The 19,855-nt window shown below is 40.5% G+C and overlaps 1 protein-coding gene across 4 annotated transcripts in view; it reads right to left on the bottom strand.

Annotated features, from left to right (window-relative positions):
* Positions 1 to 1,417: 1,417 nt before the first annotated feature.
* ascc3 (activating signal cointegrator 1 complex subunit 3) overlaps positions 1,418 to 19,855 on the bottom strand; it is a 167,363-nt gene continuing 148,925 nt past the window's right edge. For all 4 annotated transcript variants that reach the window (XM_051407231.1, XM_051407232.1, XM_051407230.1 and 1 more), the window contains exons 37-42: positions 15,585 to 15,809; positions 11,539 to 11,690; positions 10,629 to 10,779; positions 8,692 to 8,898; positions 4,967 to 5,142; positions 1,418 to 3,751 (exon numbers count right to left, since the gene is read on the bottom strand). In XM_051407231.1, the coding sequence (XP_051263191.1) occupies positions 3,604 to 3,751; positions 4,967 to 5,142; positions 8,692 to 8,898; positions 10,629 to 10,779; positions 11,539 to 11,690; positions 15,585 to 15,809 (1,059 nt within the window). In that variant the 3' untranslated portion in view covers positions 1,418 to 3,603. The remainder of the gene's footprint in view (positions 3,752 to 4,966; positions 5,143 to 8,691; positions 8,899 to 10,628; positions 10,780 to 11,538; positions 11,691 to 15,584; positions 15,810 to 19,855) is intronic.

The raw sequence follows: 19,855 nt of genomic DNA on the forward strand, positions 1-19,855 counted from the left end.
ATTCCAAATGATTATAGTATTGTGTAACATCAACCTTGTGTTTGACAGCAGGGTTGCATGAATGGACAAACATGATCTGCTCCAGTGTTAAAGTGCCAATATTAACAATGTTTAAACCAACAGAGAATTATCAGCTGATTCTGCAGCTTCCCTCGGCTTTTGTTGTTTGGCCACAAATGTTCTGTTAGTTCACTCTCATCACTCACAGTGTCGTTCACGGCAGCAACAGGCAGCTGTTTTCAGCAAAAAAGCTCTAAAACCCCACAGTACTGCCCTACAAAGTAAAACCACAGTAACTACACTTTTGGTCCAAATTGTAGTTATGACTACAATTTGAATCTTCATGTTCTCCTCTGGGAACTCTTACTGACTTCATCTGTGGATTATTAGCTGAGCCGATTGCAGTAGATAGTAATAATAGTTAAGTTTAGTTTAGCTGGCTAGACAGAACTAAAGCTAGACAGCTGCTAATTAAACTTCACAAAATACTACTACTACTTAATGACTCATCCATTTCAACTCGTTACATATGAAACAATAAGAAATACAGATTTAATATAGTAAAACATCAAATCAGATTCTGATTTTGTCAGGCTCACTCAGACTATTGCACTCTTGCTTTGCACTACCCACATATCTGTTTATGGTAATACAAAGACAGAGTGCAGTATCTGCATTTTTGGGGTCATAGGTCAAATAATTGTTCATGATTTTTAAACCATAGAAATTACTTAGATAATGTATAATACATATTTAATAAGAACATAACCACATACACATTTGGCTAGTCAGTCAAAAAACTTTTCTACCAAAGCTTCATAGAGGTATGGAGGCCTTCTTGATTTTAATGCTAGAAAACCTAAAAATTATACACAGTAGGACTATATCTCAGCATTTAGTTGACTTCTGATTAGAAAAGTAAACAAGGTAAATTGTCTAATACGACAACAACAAAACGCTGAACAGAAGCCTAGAAAGTCAAAACCATAATACAGACCCCAAACAGGGGTTTTGCAGTTACTGAGTTCACTGTTTGGGTTCATTGTACAGTTTTAATTATATTATTAAATGTCCATAAATATGTCACTAAGTCAGGGGTTGTTGGTTTACTCAATGGGAGAAAAGTCTCCCTTAAGGAAAAGGGTTGGGAACCACTGGTCTAGAGAGAACCTGGAGTTCCTGGCTGGTTGGTACCCGTGTCTTTGAGACCTGACCCAGCTGATATTAAGTTGTAGTGCTGAATTTGAGACTCAAGTCGTACTTGAGGTTATAGTTTTGTTTTATTAGCTCTTTGGGCTAACGCAGTATCCAGAGAGTCAAAGTGTTAAAGAAAGAGTTCAAATCAGACAGGTAGAGGTTTGGAGAGTCGACAAAAACAACTGAGGTGTGCAGCTGTAAGAAGGATCAGGACCTGGTCTTTGAGTGAAATGATAAGTTTTATTTTAAAGCTGATCTACACATTTATTTCAAAATGTCAACCACTGTACATTTCTGTTCTCATAACCACTAATCCAAAACGGAATTCTTCTGAAGTCGTTTCAGGTTAAGGTGTAGTCTGGTGGGTTTTGCTCTCTTGTCTGTATTATGTGATATTTCTCCACTACCTCAGTGTGTTATTACAAGTTTTCAGCTGGGGACACTTCTGAGTAACTGAGGAAGACTTCTAGGGAGGAGGAGGAGGAGGAAGAGGAGGAGGAGATTTATTTGACAAAACAGATGTGACAGTTTGGTGATCCTGAGCGAAGCCCTGTAGTGGAAAGAAGCATGTTTCACACACCTGCACTGAAATCCACTCCAGCAGAGTCAGTAAATACTGTCAGCATGTTCCTGTTCGGCACACTGAAGACTCACCGTCTCATCTACAACTACCACTTGCTATTTCCCATAAGGCCACGGTGGTTGTTATGAATTGGTTCAGTTTACATGTTCCCATCTTTTTAAAGAAAATCCCTAAAACTTAAGTTCACCTCTTTCCTACATTGCTGGTCCAGTAAACAACAGATGGAGAGTGACACAGGGAAGATGGGCACTGCTGTATTATTCTCTGTCCAGCTGAATCTAAAGCATGTTGCATTCTGACCACATTTCATGACACAAAGTCCAGCAATATTATAGTCTAGGTTATTCTGAAAGTGCTGGTGAGACCAGAGTGGAAGCATAGGTTGGCTAGTGTCTAATGAAGAGAGCTTTATCATCTGAATGCACAGGGAAACTCTGTGAATATTGTTTCTCAGTTAAATTGGCAAGAGACACATTTTGTGGGATGCTCAGCAGACCTTCTTCTCCTCCTCGGTCTATGAAAGGATAACTGGTGACTTGTTGACATCCTCTGTTACATAAATGTTGTGGAGCTCACTTTGTGCAGACAAACTACAGTGCATACAAAATGAAAGTGAAATGAAGTTCTGTCCCATTTCAGTGCTGCGTCCTTCAGTGGATGTGGCTTATTACAGCGCTCTGCAGGGATGACGTATTTTTGTAGGCCAAGCTGTAAATGAGCATCGCCCTGGTTCCTTTGACAAAAAGCCAGTGGGGTTTTTCATTGGATTTTGGATTATTACAGAAAATAAGCTCTGTGGCAAACCCAGTTTCTGATGCTTTAACATTTTGTTCAGGAAGAAAATCTTTCCAAATGAACTCTACTTTTATGATTTTTGAAGCATAAATGCCATCGCTAACGTTAGGCTATAAACAAACTACTACTAGCTCGTTACATCTGAAAGATAATGTTGGCAAAACACTAGCTAACTAGCTAGCTAATCTACAGCAATCACTAGAACTTTCTACTGTTTGCTAGAATTTGGCTAACATTAGCTAATTTATACTCTTTTCAACATAGATTAGCCTAGCACGTAGCATATCTAAGGACAGGAAAGGAAAAAGTTGTCTGATCCGATGTCCGATGCTTGCTCAACTGTTATTGGAGCACAGAGCAAAAAGGGGTGGGACTTAGGAAGAGTTCATTTTGCCTTTGGATGTGCATACTGAGGTCTCACCTTTCCCAGGTTTTTCATTAATTGAGGACTGGTTTATTTCATGGCTTGTCATAATGTATTTATCCAGAAAAACAGACTCTGAAGGAGGCACCTTCAGAAATGGGACACTATTGTCCACCAGTGATGCTACGGAAGGTATTTCGTGTCACTAGTCAAAGGTCAAATTCTCTGCTGTGACATCACTGATTGAGGTGGGGTCAGAATGTGCTGTAATTCAGTGTTAAATGAGGGTCAGTCAATAAAACAAAAACATAATATATATTTAACTGAACTAAAACATGAGACTCTTCCAGAACCCCCCATTTACCACACACCCCCATCAGAGAAATCCATAGACGAGTTACTAATGTACCCTTTTCTGCTCTAACAGTAGCCCCAATAGACAATGCAGTCACAAGTTTAAAGTAAGAGGTGACGGTCACTGCCAATGACCACAGAAGAGGGAAGCTGATATAATGTGGGCAGAGGAAAATAGTAAATTCCAATGATCACTGGAATGCACTGTTCAGTTGGGGACGGCAGAAATTCCTGCTGATCACTGCGGACGTTCCTGGAGCTCCCCTGCTGCTGTCGCTGCTGCTGTGTGTGTGCTTTCTGCCACTGCTCCTCAGTTGAGGGACAGCTCAGTCACAGAGTCAGACACCTCTGTGTTGACCTGAGCGGCGATGCTGGCAGATGTTACATTCAGGTGGATGTCGTACTGCTGGTCCAGACCCAGGTAGCTATCACTCATCAGGTACAGTGTGTAGATACACCTGAAACCAGAGGGTGGTTGGATCAGCAGTTAGAACATAAGCACGGACACACAGGGAGAGAAAATATACTTGTTGTATACAGTTGTGAGTCATTTTAAACATTTAGGGATGCACACATTTTTGTATTTTAAAGTTCACAACCTGTAGTGTAACAAAGGCTGAGATGTAGTGAGCACAGAGGGATCATTTCATACTCCATAGCTCTGTTCTAACCAAATCTGACAAACAAACAGCTCTGACTCTTCACAAACAAACATACTTTGACTGTCACAGAACATAAAGCCTATCAAATGTTTTGCATAAGAATTTGAAATAAATTATTATAATTATGGAGCAATAATTTATAGGACCTGATATAAATGGTGTGTCCCTGATCAGGGTTCCTACTCATTTTAAGAAATCCATTTCCAGTCTTTACTAACAATACAGGACAATTTTGTGGTGTGCTAAGCTGTTCTTAGCACAGACGATTTGTTTGCTGTGATCTCTGGTGAATGAACTACTTTACTACAGTTTTACACTCACTGTAACATTCATTCTGTCTCTTGTTTTACAGATCTGAGTGGAGCTAAAATACAACTGGAAATTTCAATGACAACATAGATTATTTCCAGGGTTTTTGGTAATTGTAATCAAATTGCAGGTGTTTCAATGACTGGAAAACTAGTGTCTAAATTTCCAAGTTTTCCAGGAAGTGTGGGAACCCTGTTCATTTAAATGGGCTTGGAACTAGCAGCCACAGAGACAGTACAGAAGTCAGAAAAGAAAAACAGACAAACACATCGTTTTAGTCTTTTCATAGGGTTTTGGTCTCTTCCTCTCTAGTCAATATGTCAAAAATACTTGCCATTGTAACTAGGCAGGGCATCTAAAACTTACTGGAAGAAACAATCTTCTGAATTCTGGTAAATTGACTGATTTATATATTTATAATGTCATTCACAGTCTTTTCTTTCCTCTGAGAATGAATCAGAGGATATATATATATATAAAATACCTCAAAGGCCCATAATATTTCTTTGACCAGGAGGGACCATGTTATGACTTACAGTCGATACATTTGTGCCAGCTACGTTCTGTCAGGCTAATGACGCATTCAGCTTTTTCTGACCTGAAACTGATTACTGAGGTGTTTCCTTTCAGTCACTGTACTGTAAATGGAGTGTATGGGGAAAGCTTTTCTCAATGAAAATCCATTTTTGCACTGTTGCTTACTTTCCAGTCTTCTCTGGTGTGTAGAAGGCCACAGACACAGCTGTGTGGTTGCGCACGTATCCAACCCTCTTGACAGCCAGCAGCTCCCTGCGATCCACCTCCCCCATGACCAGGAACCAGCCTTCATCCTTCGTCTTGGGGAACCTGGGAGCCTGGGCCTTACTGTCCTGCTTCCTCTGAAATAACAGACACACTGTACAGTACCACTGTGCTAGAGGCTCTTACACACTGTATCTGATTATGAAATCTACGTGATCTATGGACAATACAGTTTTAAGATGAGATCAACTTTATTAATACCTGACAGGGAAATTTAACAAACACTGATAAGGTAGTTGTATTTATTGTAAAAAGTGAGTTAGTCTTTACCCTGGAAAGGGGGCACCAGACAGGGCTGCGCATGGTCACCATTACTCTTCGCATTATATTTAGAACCATTAGCTCAGTACATTAGACAAAATGAAGACATCAAGGGAATCACTATTAAAGGGACGGAATATAAATTGGCCTGCTATGCGGATGATATTTTGATTTACCTTGGGCACCCAACATACTCCCTACCTAAACTGATGCAATCATTTGAGCAGTACGTCAACTATCAGGATACAAGGTCAATATAAGTAAAACCCAGGTACTCTCATATAACTATAGCCCGCCAGGAGAAATCAGAAGTAGTTATCCCCTAGCATGGCAAACAGAGTCTCTTAAATACTTAGGCATCAACCTACCAAAAGATCTTACAAAACTATCAGAATACAACTATCTACCTATACATAAAAAAATAAAGGATGATATAGCGAGATGGAACTTCATCCCTTTCTTCAGCTTTAGTTCAAGAATTGACTCTATTAGAATGAATATACTGCCGAGATTTCTATATTTATTTCAAAGCCTGCCAATAGAGATTAACCAAAACCAATTTAACGAGTGGGACAAATTGTTATGTAGGTATATATGGCAAGGTAAAAGACCAAGGGTCCGTCTCAAAACTTTACAGCTAGCTAAACAAAAGGGAGGATGGGGCCTGCCCTGTTTTAGATATTATGATCTGGCAGCGCAGATGAGAGCGGTGATATGCTGGTGCAACCCGTCATATACTGCCCAATGGAAAAACATTGAGGAAAAAACGCCCTCCATCCCCGTACAGGCAATCCTAGCCGATAATAACATACAAACCCACATAAATAACATTGATAACCCATGGGTGAAATGGACCCTTAAAACATGGAAAGCTATCATAAAGGAAAATGAACTCGAGAACAATATTATAGCTCTTAAATGGTGTGCTTATGACTCAGAGTTTACATCTAATAAATTGGACTCTAGATTTAAGGACTGGATAGCTAAGGGTATAACAGCCGTATGCAGTGTAATGAAAGATGGAAAATTGCTCAGTTTTGAAACGCTTAAAAGGACATATCTATTAGAAAAACAAGACTTCTATGGATATCTGCAGTTACGGCACTATGTTGATACGAAGATGAAAAATGTAATAAAGACAAATACATGTTTGACCGAATTGTTTACAAAAGCCTATAACTCAGAAACTGTGGATAGAATTATTTCATGCTTGTATAAGGGAATATTAAACATGAAACCACATTCAACTTTATATATCAAAATAAAATGGGAGATGGAAGGAGGGATAACTATATCCGAGGAAGAATGGACAACAATATGGAGGTATCAATGGATGTGTACCAGCTCACAGAAATGGAGGGAATTTGGTTGGAAAAACTTGATTAGGTTTTTTATTACGCCCTGTCAGAAGTCCCACTATGACAATAACCCCCCTATCTGTTGGAGGAACTGTGGAAATCAAAGTGCAAACCATTACCATGTTTTTTGGGACTGTCCTGTCATGAAGGACTATTGGAGAGAGATACACAAGGCTCTACAAGATATCTTCAAGCGTGAAATACCCTTTGAGAGTAAAACTATGTTCTTTGGACACATACCTGGGGAATGGCTGAAAAGAGATAAACATTTAAGAAATATCTTGTTGGTGGCCTGTAAAAAGAGTATTACCAGGAAATGGTTATCACAGGAGAGCCCAACTTTAAATATATGGATGGACATTACAATGGACATTTACAAAACGGAGAAGATAACAGCATTTGGTAATCATAAAATGGAGAAATTTGCTTCATACTGGGAAAACTGGGTCATATATGTCACGCCCCATAGACCTGATTTTATTTTCACAGACCAGTGATTGTGTTGTATGGAAAGGATCACTCCCTACTTTGGCACTTGGGGCAGACAACAGATGTAAGATACATGGTTAGAAGATGTATGTGATGAATACGAATGCCTGACTCCGAATGTCAATAAAAAATAAATGACAATTTTTTTTTAATTTAGTTAAATAACATCAAGAAGTACTTTAAAACTATTTTAATTACTCTGCATATGAGAGTCTGAAGTATTTATAAGGTACTTAAATGTCTTTAATATACAGCATTTTCTTCAGATGTGATGAATAAAAGATTTAACCTTTACACTACAAAAAAGAAAAGTTGTTCTAAGAAGAGTCACTTTGCATCCCAACTGTATTGTGTGTGCTGTGTCCCAGCACCAAAGTGCAGCTACATTTAAGTTCCTCTGGGGTAGTTCAAAGCAGGCTGGAGAGAGACTTTGGCAAACTAGTCTCCCGACTTCATGGACACGCAATACTTAATCACTGGACACCATCTGAAGATCAGTATCTCTCTGAGACAGAACTGCATCTGCAGCCAACCTGAACAAGGCAAGCCACATTCAAACTAATTAAAAGACAAGTTGAAGCCAACAGGGGAACGGCAGCTTTCCAACAAACGTTAAAATCTTCCACCTTTTACAGATTATTCATCAATTTTAATTTTTACAGCTAGCAATTCAGTTTACCATAAGCTTGCCAAGAAATCTTCAAATATTCCACATCTTTCTTTCAATTTCAAAGCCAGAAATTTAGTTTAGTGTTTTATTTATCTTTTTTATGCCCCTCTGTCCAATTGTCCTTTAATTTATTTGTTTCATCTTGTGTGATACAACTATTGTTGCCTGTATTAATAAAAACTAATAATAGCATGGGAATTGATATAAAAATGGCAACAACAAAAAAATCTGTTTAGCGTCAACAGCCAGTGTTCACGCTTCACAATTCTTCTTCTCTAGTTATTTTCGTCCCACTGAGTTAATATAAGAACAGCAGCTGTCTTTGGTTTACAGCTCTTTTCAGGTTTGCAATGTCGTCTGTCACACAAGTAGGTAGAGTGCAAGAGCATTACATAGAGCATTACTCCTCCTAATAATAATAATAATACATTTTATTTAAAGGCGCCTCTCTGGGCACTCGAGGACACCATACAACACATAAAAATAAAAACAGTAAGAAATAAGAAACAGATAAGAAAAGACAATGTAGATAGTTAAGTGGGGTATGCAGTTCTGAATAGGTGAGTTCTTAGTCCTACACAGCACCAAATAATCAAAGCATAACATTAGTATTAATTTGAGTTGCGATTGTGTCCACCTGATGAATGTCCAGCATTCACTCTGTTTGCTCTGCTTTGATCTCCTCCAACTCCTGAGATTATCTGGCTCTTTAGGTGCTAAATGTTCCACTGTGTTCAGTCTCTGACCAAACACAGGTGTTAAGCTGTTCTAATTCTAAGATCTTACTATCTTACAAAAGAGTTTCTAATGATACATTATAGTGACTGCATAGAGAGTTGAGTACTGACCCTCTGGTGGCCCAGGTTGATGCGTCTCAGTGACACCTGCAGGACATACTCCTGGTCAGAGTGGACATCAAGCCAGCGCTTCTCCTCCCTCAGGTTAGCTCCTGCTGCAGGCAGGCGACGCTCTGTCTGCTCCTGGCTCCCCTCCCACCAGCCCTTCACGCTCATCTCAACCTCCAGCACTGGGAGGTGACTCAGGAAGGACCACGCCTGACAAAGAGACAGTGACGAGAGAGTGAGGACCGGTTAGGAGGAAATGAGGCTGATTTTACTAAGAGAGGAGAGACTGCTTGGATCCACACGTGTATTAGACATACTGACACCAGACCTGTGGCAATAGGACAGGACCCTACCTAATTCAACTGGACTGAATATAATTTGCACCCTGACCAGCTCCCTTCCTGGGTTGGTTCCAGAGAACCTGTGAAGACCACTTTAATGTGACGTAAAATAAATGTTTGCAAGTCCAGATTCAAGACCAAAGATGGACATGTATAACAGCTGTGATTCCTCCCTGTCAGCAGTGTGTATTAATCATTATCATTATCATTCTGGTCCATTTTGTGTTCACACTGCCTCATGTTAACCAGGAGGTGTAAACATAATGTCATACTGACTGGTAGGTGACACTTTGATCATCAGTGACCCACATGGGAAAATCTAACTCAGGTGACTGACAGCAGGTGACATCACACATGTCCAGATCTGACCTCAACGATCCATATCAGATCTCACTGATCATATCAGCTATATAGAGCTTTAATGACCGGATCTGCTCACTCAACACAGCACTGCAAGTTCAACTAAAGCCCTGCGAACAAAAACCAATAAGAGTAATTGATTAATGTGATCCACGTAAAAGAAGCAGAAACAATGGAAATAAACACAGAATACAGAGTTCAGCAAAGATTGTACTTAATCTTTTTATGTCTGTTATGGGCTTATAACATGGAATTATTATTATTAAAATCTGTTAGAATCACAAAGGGGTGTGAGGTACCCTGAGATGAATACACTGTCTTATTATTATGTGACATGATATGTATAAAACAAGTTAATTTCCACTCCGCACATGAATAGCTATAAACTGTAGAAATGAGACGTCACCCTTCAAATTTGTGTGGTGCTCAGAAAGGAAGAACAGGATTCTGAGAAAAAAATTAAAATGAGAGTTTTAAGAGAGGGACAGATCTCTCTGCTACTGTACGGCAAGTCTTAGTTGCCTCTTAAGTGTTTTTATAGAGAATTTCACAGTTGGTTCAAGCCAAAAGCCCTGCTATGAGGAAGACATAAAAAAGATAAAGGCACAGAGGGAGTGAGAGAAAAAAAAAGACTCGTGGAGGAGGATGTGTGTGTGTGTGTGTGTACTGAGGGCTAGGAGGAGAAAAGCCTCTCTGATTCACCCGGCAAAAGCTATTTATGTGAGGATTACTCTCCCTGAGCAAGTCAGACAGGAACGCTGCTGCACATCTAATTATTTAATTAGAGAGGCCACCACACTGTGGGGGGTTGGTGGCAGCGGGGGAGTAAAGGTGGGGAAGGAGGAAAGTGGGGACACTGATTGGGTGAAGCCACAGGGTCTGCCGTCGTGCCCGGACACTCTCATTACTGCTGCAATTAGCACTTAAATTGGAGCTGTAAACCCTATCAATGGCACTGTAATTGGGGATCCTGGAGGTATCTGGGACCACAGTGGCAACACTGCTCATGACAATAATGGTGTGTGTGTGCGTGAGGTAGTGTGTGATCTCCATGCACTAAATGTGGGTATAGGCCCATTCTCAAGATCGTTGTTGTAAAACGTACAGTATTCAAGTGCTTGCAATCAATTTTTTCCCTGTTATTTCTGCAGTCTACAGCATTCTCCAAAGCATACTTTACTGATTTCGATGGACAGTCATATTCCCAGTGTGCTCTTAGTGTAATATGTGTAATCTCACCTGGGCAACCTGACTTGAGTTAAACTCTTGGCCGACAATAGAGGCAAAGACATTTTCCTTTCCGTTGCAGGCAGCAATCAGCTCAGGGAGTCCTTCGATTGGCCCGTTGAAGCCTCCCGCATCGCTCCTCCCCTTCCTGTTTGCCCATTTCCTATGGAGTGTAAAAGAGAGGGAAGGGGGAGAGATTCTTGGTCATGAGGCAGCATTACAACAAATCACGGCTCTTGCTGTCTTTCACCGTGGGGGACTGCAGGTCTTCCTTTCTCATCCCTCTCTTACTGTTTTTATTGAGTTTTCACAAAATTATTTGACATTGTAGGATGTAGGTCTGGAAATCCATATGGTGTGTGCCTGAAATATCATTCCAGTTGAACATTAAAGCTACAGTAGGTAAATTTAATAAAAATATTATTTTGTCATATTCACTAAAACTTTCCCTATATCCTGACAGTAGAACATGAGACAGATAATCAGTGAAACAATCAGGTTCCTCTGGCTCCTCCAAAGCGTCTTCATATCTTTCTCAGCTCTGATTGGTTGTTTTTGTTCAACTTCCTACAGCAGCTTTAACTCACTAGGTCCTCTGTGTGTGAGTGCATGTGTGTTTGTGCCTGTGTAGGATATTTAAGGAAGGGAATGGTTAGAAACTGTTAATTAGAGGAACACACCAGGTGCTAATGATGAATACAATACTGAGTCCTGTTTGTCGTTGCAGCAGCCAGAGCTTAAATCTGAAACCCTTAACACCTTGAGTGCTTTAGAGTAGCTCTTCAGACATTACTAGAACATGATGAGATATGATTCTACCACAGCTGGGAGAACAAGGGGGCATATTAGCCAAGCTAGCTATCTCCAAATGACCATGCAGGCGTTCTAGCTGTACCTGTGGTGAAGTGTTGTTGTTGTTTACCTGAACAGATAGAGGTCTTGCTGTTCTACGTGCGGCAGCGTCTGTAATGAGGAGTCGTGCAGCCAGCGGCCCTGGATGATCATCTGCACCAGATTGCAGATGCTGATGGCTGTAACGAGCCAGCCTTCGTTGGCAGCTACATCCAGCATTGCCTGAGGAAAAGAAACAGAAGAAAGTATGAAATTAAAAATGGACTAATTATTATTTTTATGCCATCTCAGCCTTAGTCACCAAGCAGGGTTTCAACTGAGAAGAGCTTTTAATTGCCACTTTTTGTGTTGCACCAGCGACAAAAATACAGGTGTACAGTTCAAAGACCAGGTGACCACACAGAGAGTGACTCTGCTGCCGAGCTGCTGCTGCCAGCCCTATCTTTTTAGTTGTACTTCTAGTCTCCTTCTAGTCACCTTCTAGTCTCCAGGCAACAAAAAATAAAAAGCAAGACATTCTTCCACGCACTGCAGATGCAAGAAGTGTGGACTGGACCTAAGAGCCTAAAGTTAAGGGTAGACCTGAAGTCTCCTAACTCCCTAAGGCAGAAACAATCATTTAAGAGTCTTCACTCGAAGTAGGGCGGAACAGAATCAATGGGTATTGAAATCTAAATCATAATTGGAATGATTCTTTTTATAAAAACAAACAACCTATGTTAATTGACCTGTGAACAACTTTGCATACAGACGTTAACTACAGTTAATTTAAAAAAAGGTGACAATGGGCATATGATGCAGTTTTCAAGAGAGAAAGTAGGAAACTAAGTGGATCAGATCACAAACCAAAAAGTGACTGATTGATTGGCAGGCCAATTGGTTTAGTTTTTATTGTATCAGTAACACTTGAGAGTTACAACTTTAAACTTTTGCCTGCAGGGGTCTGATATACCATTTAATGAAACAAGAAAAGAGAATAAGAAAGGTGACACAAAGAAGCAGAGGGCACACTAAAATACAGAGCATGACATTTTCTAGCCAGCCCTCAGCTTCATTTCTTGCGTGCCCTGTGAGGCTTGAGGTTGCTGAACACAGCTGCTCTCCGACAAACTTCACTAATCCAAAAGTCATTTCCAGAGTGTAACTATGGCTAAAAACGACTGGGTGCACAGACGAGGCCTAGCAAAGGAAACTGAAATGCTAATGCGGTACAAATTAAGAGTGATTTACATTTCACAGTAGCTGCTTGAGCAAATTGATGACAGAATATGGCTGAAAAGAGAAACAGACTGAAATGATGAAAATCACATGTTAACTCACATCAAAAGGAATCAATGTCAAGAGATGAGACATTTGAAAGGATAAGTGGGAAGCTATTTGACTACAAAAGGAAAGAACTCTAAAATAACCTTGTTTAAAAGCATAGAACCTAAATATTAGCATGTTTCTTTAAAGATTGTTTATTCGGGCCTTGCCTTTTTATTTAGATCGTAGCAGCTGAAGACAGTGCCGCAGGTGGGAACCCAAACCGAGCCGCTGTGTTAAGGAGCCTTTGTACATCGGGCACACATTCTACCGGGTGAGCTACCAGGACGCCCTGAGCATGCCTGCAAAATGCATGGAAACGCAAACCTTCGCTCCATTTTCTGCCAATAGATCCACAAAAGTAGTATGATTTGCAGATAGACTTGTGTGGTTAGAGACCGAACTAACGGGATTGCTAACCAACATTTAGTCGTCCAGCCAGCTTTGAGATGATGATCCTGGTTCTCTTGGTTATGTGTTGGGTTGTATGGGTTCCAATAGTAAGGCAACAAGCCATAGTTTCAAAGAGTTTGCTGCCCTGGTTGCTGCAAATAAAGTGGTTATTTTATTTATATAATGAATTATCGATATGTTGAGGTGAAATTCTACATCCTTGTGAATGGGTCTGTACTCAGTGAATAGCATTATACAGTTATGCAGATTTTTCAGCCACAAATTCATGCTCTAAACTTATCCTGGGACTCATCTCGAGAGCGTACTTTGTGACATGGCTCATTGCCTTATCGGAAGTATCCATTTGAAAAAGGAAAGACTGTTACGAGGATCGGACCCTGTCAATTAAAATGTTGTTCAGGGACATTCACAGTCTTTTGCATTCACTTTATGTATACAGCAATAAAATCATAAATTAATTCAATAAAAACAACCATAAAGGAACTAAAGACCAGAACCATTTCAGTAAACGGTAGCAGCAGGACACCAGAGAAGTAACCACATCCATGAGCCATGCAATATCACTGCCAGATACACAGCATGGAAAATCACAAGCACATGTACATATGCACACACAAAAAAACACCCATCCTGAGCTGTGGACAATGGCTTACAGACGTTAAGACATGGTCCTAACTTCAAACAGTACATACAAAGAAACTGAATGGGCACCAGCCAGCACATCACACCTAAAATGCAAAACAAGCTGCATCAGTCTTTGATTGATAAAGTTATCGGATTGTTATCAAGGATACTGACTCTGATAACTTGGTGCTGAGTAATCTGTTGTTCAAAACCCTGTCTCCAGCCACTTTCCATATGAACACTGAGTAGCAGACTCATTGTGGCTGCCAGACAATGAGAAGAAGCCCGGGTGTTAGATCTAACCTCGGAGCATCATGTTATTTATGAGATAGATCGGTAAGTTCAACTACAAATCACCAACTAATGTTTAACATTCCCCTTGTTCTCTGCTGCATCTACAGCACCACGTCCCAAGGTGTGCTCTCTTTTCATGTGCAGTACATTAATCAACTGCCATTATTACATAATACCATTATTACCATTATTAAGAATCAAAACTAATGTAAACAGTCTAATCAAAATCCTTAAATATTGATCTGACACACTAAAATAACAATATAGCTTGCTTAGTTACTTTAAATACTCAAAGTACAGACTCAAAACTATCAAGTTCATAAGCTTAAATAATGGTAAATGGTGAATGGTAAATGGACCTGTACTTGTATAGCGCCTTTCTAATCCTCCAACTACTCAAAGCACTGTACAATACGTGCCACATTCACCCTTTCACACATATTCACTCAGTGATGATGCAGCATCAGGAGCAATTTGGGGTTCAGTATCTTGCTCAACATGCGGCAGGGAGGAGCCGGGGATTGAACCAACAACCTTCCGATTAGTGGACGACCCGCTCTTCCTCTGAGCCACAGCAGCAAATTATTGCTGTGAGACTTCATTCAGCCCGCCTCAGCTCCACCTCTTTGCCCTATTTTGGATTAGCTGGGGAGCCAGAACCGACCACACTGAGCTTCACAACAGCTCTTCAGAAACCTATGTATGATGTCACGGTCTATGATTTCAATGGCAACAATTTAAGACATTCTAAGACCATTTTAAGATCAATATGAATGCAATTTAAGACCCATTTTACATCGAAAGTATGAAGGATATGAAGGAAAATCAGTATTGGTTCCATTTCGGTTTCATTTGTTAGTTATACTGCATGATCAATACAAATTTTTCAAAAACACATTTAAAAGAGACAAAAAAATTAACTTTATACAATGGCGTTAACTTAACTGGAATTAACGTTAATTAGTTAGAGCTGATATAATTTAGTTACAGCTCCCAGTGAAGATTGCTATTTTAACTGGCGATAGTGCCGTTCAGTGAATGTTTTGTACATTGCAGCATATGCAGGTATTTTACCAACTTGGATTGCAGAACACAGAAATCACTAAAACATTTTCATATTGGCATACTGATTCTAATTTTTCACTTTTTTAATTTGCAGGGATCTCTGAATATCTTAACACAACAGTTGCATTCTCTCACATGCACTTGCTCACAGGCAAAATCAAAGCATCATCAACACAGTTATTCCCTCCTGCCAAGGCGCAGGACAAATGCTCATGGCACTCCATGGTGTGGTTAAAGCGTGACAGTGGAAAATGGTACACCTACTGCCTGAAACTACCTTTCTTTATCCACCGCTCTTGTACAAATGTTCTTAAAGCCTGAATCATGATCGATTGTTTTCTTGTTTTGATAAAGTGGTAACTAAGATTCATGAATGACATTAGTAATTGGTAGCAGCTACCCAGTGAATCGTACCTGACAGATTCGGATGGTGTTGTCCAGCACTGTCTTGGTATCGGTGTTGTAGTCGCTGCATGGCAGCTGGGCGTGGCTGAAGTGGGCCTGCAGCAGCAGGTGAGTCTTGGTGTGGGCACTGTCGTAGGAGTGGGGGTTGACCTGCAGGGGGAGCTGCTGAGCCAGCTGGCTGTTCAGCTGGTCCTCGTTGTGTCTGACGGGTAGCTCTGCATACTCCTCTGCTTCCTGAGAGACAAAGATCAAAAGTGAAACAGGAAGTCTAAAGCATGCTGCGGTCAGACCTTTTTAAATCCGAGCATCTGTACTCTAACAGCTGCATTTACCTCCCCATCCTGGTTTTTCCCTGCTTGGAAAACCGGCTGTTCCCCCTTCCCCACAAAGACTATAGGGAAATCTTTTCACCAGACATGATAAACCAAGAATCCTGCACAACTACATATTAAAATCTATCAACGGTTGTGATTTTAACTCTTCAGATTCTTTGAAGTAAATTTCTGAGACAGTTAATGACACACTTAATGACAAAGTCACGTGAAATGTAGTGAGTCACTGGGTACATAAACTGATGATGATGGTCCATCAATCTCCTCTTTGTGGTGAGGCTGTGTGTTGGACCTTGTTTGTCGTGGTTATACAGAGAGATGCGCAGACACGCATGGCTCCTCTCCTCTAATTCACTCCAGTTCAACTTTGGCTAATGTAGTCCCATCAACAGGCTGTGCTGGAGGCATTTGTCACACCCTACCCCCAGCCTGGACTGTTAAGGCTCCATCCATCATTGACCGAAGCCAGTGTTTCAAAAGCTAGGACCTGAAAAAGGACCTGCACGGGGTAGGGGGTTGGGATGAGGGATAGGAATAGCAACCATCTCTGAATGATTTATCTCTCAGTGCCGTTGTGTCTGCATATGGATGTGCTGGAGAGAAGAACCATAGATCTTTAAGCAGACATCATAACCAGCAACTCCATACCACCTCACACTCTCTGATAGTAACACTCTCTGAAGCAGTTACTATAAAGAGAAAACAGAAAGAGATGAGCTAGGCAAACAAAAAGGGAGGGAGGTATAGAGCTGAGACCCTGCTACAAAAATATACTTTTACAAGTTTTATATTATATGCTTATGAAAAAAGAAAGGGAATACAGGCTTCATGAACTGAATTGCTGTTCAGAGTAGTGGATTTCTTGAAATGCCAGCTGCTACTTGTCCATGATATCACATCATTTTTTGTGTTGTATTTTAGAAAAGCTTCTTCATTTAGTGGCAACTAGCGGTTGCATATTGCAACCATTTGAATACAGCTCCGCCTTCCAAGCGTGTATAGAAACTACTGTGGGAGTGAAACTTGCTGAAGGCCCTATTTAAAGCCAGTGTTTAGTTTGTCCGTTCTGGGCTACTGTAGAAACATGGCGGTTCAACATAGCAGACTTAATGGAAGGACACCTGCTCCTTCTGTAGATTAAAAATATCTCATAGGTAATGAAAACATGATTCCTATTTTCAGCTGATTATACGCTAATGAAAACATACCTATGAATATTATATTCCATTTCTGACAATAGATCCTCCTCAATGTTACACACTGGACCTAATTTGCCATATTTTTCATATTTGGGGCTCAGCGGTAGAGCGGGTCATTTACTAATCGGATGGTTGGCGGTTCGATCCTCGGCTCCTCTCGCTGCATGTCTAAGTGTTTATGAATGATTAGTTTCTGTTCTGGTGAGCAGTGGGCACCTTGCATAGCAGCCACTGCCATCAGTGTATAAATGTGTGTGAATGGGGTGAGTGTGGCATGTAGTGTACAGCGCATTGAGTGGTTGAAAGACTAGAAAGGCGCTATATAAGTACAGTCCATTTAACATTTACCATATTTCTTCAATTCATGTGGCAAACATGAAGTTAAATGAAATGGCAATTCAGTCTGATTATCAGGCCATAGGCAGTGCCTGAGATAAGCCAGTACTCACAAGTACCGCCAGCTCTGGTGAGGATGGTTATACTCACTATTAAGTCACAAATATTTTTTCCAAGGGGTTTACAATAAAAGTCATGAAAAAAGTCTAAAAATAACTTGCTCTGATGCTTTGATGCAGGACCCAAACCCCACTAACAAGTTCAGTTGTTAGACCTCTGTATTTTTAAAACCCTGCGTAAGCAATGCTGGGGAAAGCTAATAAACCACTGCGTAACTGCGTCTCAGTGTTAACATGTTGCTAGTTTAACACTAAAAAACAGCACAGAGTATGTACTTTTTAAAAAGGATTTAAAAAAAAAACGGCAAAAGAATTAGGGTTAAGGTTGTGCTGAATTAGGTTACTGGCACCTTTTTTGATCTAATTCAGGCACTGACCACAGGCAAATTGTATGTGTGTGTGCATGGTTATGGCAAGTAGAGGAGGTCAGTGTTGGATCAGGAGGGGGGTTTGTAATGGATTTTTTTAACTAGTGGGGTCCAACCTGTCTGATCATCTTCAATGTAGTGCTGCCGCTGTTAACCAAGATCTCTGCGTTTAACTTGGTGGGTACAACCTTATTACAGCATTACTGATAGGAATGATTGGATTGTCGGAGATGCCTCTTAGCTCTTTGACCACAGCAGTTGTTGATTTTCTATGTCAACATTATGTCAGGTTTCCCTCATTGATCTGGTATGCATATTTGTATATGTCAACACGATTGACTGTCTTCATGTTTGTCAAAGTTTATATTGGATGTTTGACTTCACTGTGAGAACACTGCCATCTTAGGAAGCAGAGGACAAATACAGCGGGAGAGGAAACAGAGACAAAGACAGGGAGAGTGGTAGCGCTCAAGAGAGTGTGTGAGGAGGGGGTGGGGTGGTGGCGAAGTGTGGGTGTTGCTCATTAGTGGACACGCTGCAGCAATTAGGGGGAACTGGAGGAGCATGCCAGTGTTTTGTAGCTAACAGAGGGGGAGTGGACGGGGCGGCGGGGTGACTGGCCTATTGTATTGCAGCTTGTCGGGGAGGGAGGCAGCCAGGCATGGCATGCTTTGGTCCACTTCTCACTACATGTGTGCAAAGGGGAGTGATGTTAACTGTCTCAGAGTAGCCTCCCCTCCATATGTTAGCATCATTATTGAAGTCAGGTTCAAACACTGAACCCACTGAATGGACTTTACTACTTGGCCGTATGGTAAAAGTATAATGCAAGAATAAAAGCTAATTAAGATCTGAGAAGACACAAGTAATCAATAAGTCTCTAGCGTCAAATTAAAGGTATTTGGCCACCAAAAAGGAGTTGTGTCTTGACAAATTAGTCAACCTTGTGTGGCTTATTTTTTGGGTGGCCCACTGCATCAATTAAATTGCTGGATCAACAACATAGAAAAATAACACTTATTTCTTGGTATATGGCCTAATTTTACACTAATTTATTCAAATATTTTTTATTTTATTAGATATCTTGCCTATAGAGGACACATGCATCTTCAGAAGTAATTAGTGTCAGTATGTGGAAACAAGACAAAACGGGCAGATCACTGCATTTTTACCAAAAAAAAAGACTCTTGAGAATATTTCAAACAAGTTTTTTTCTTACTTGTTGATTCAAACTCAATGGTAGCCTTAAAATATGATAAAAAAAATGTTTTACAGTGAAATCCACTATGAATAATTACAAATAGATATATGAGCCCGTTAGAAGCAGTGGCATAAAGGAGTATGTCATCAACCCTCCTCAGTGAAGGTGTGAAACCACCATGTCTTGTGTTGACCCCACCAATCAGAAGCCAGAGTGTGGATGACCTTGCCCCCAAAGCCCCGGAATGAGGAACGTTAATGAAGCTCAGACAAAGGTGCTAATTTGATGGGAGGGAGTAAAGCATGTGTGTGTGTGGGCATGAACATTCTCTGATGTATCCTGTATTGGCAAAAACCAAAAAGATACGAATATAACAAGGTATGTCTTCTGTCACTGATCACAGATTCAGTGGAGTGTGGAGTTTCTAAAAAGTTACAAATGTGCTGCTGTCACGTCTTTTTAGGTACACGCTGCCAAAGGCAGAGCTGCAATGCTACACGGATATGACTGGCGTGCAGCAAAAAAAGGAAGACTAAACCAAACGGAAGCATTGCCAAAGTGTGTAATGGCACAATTAACACTGAAATCTTGTTTATATCCAACGAATTCAATATTTAGAGTATTGTACTAAAAATAAGTGCAGTCATGTTTTTTTCATTTGCACTTGCAACTCATGTTTTTCTTACATTTAATTGGAAAATAGTTTGTGAGAAACATCTATTTAA

The sequence above is a fragment of the Dicentrarchus labrax genome, unplaced genomic scaffold (assembly GCF_905237075.1).
Source record: "Dicentrarchus labrax unplaced genomic scaffold, dlabrax2021, whole genome shotgun sequence".
Taxonomy (NCBI): Eukaryota; Metazoa; Chordata; class Actinopteri; family Moronidae; genus Dicentrarchus; species Dicentrarchus labrax.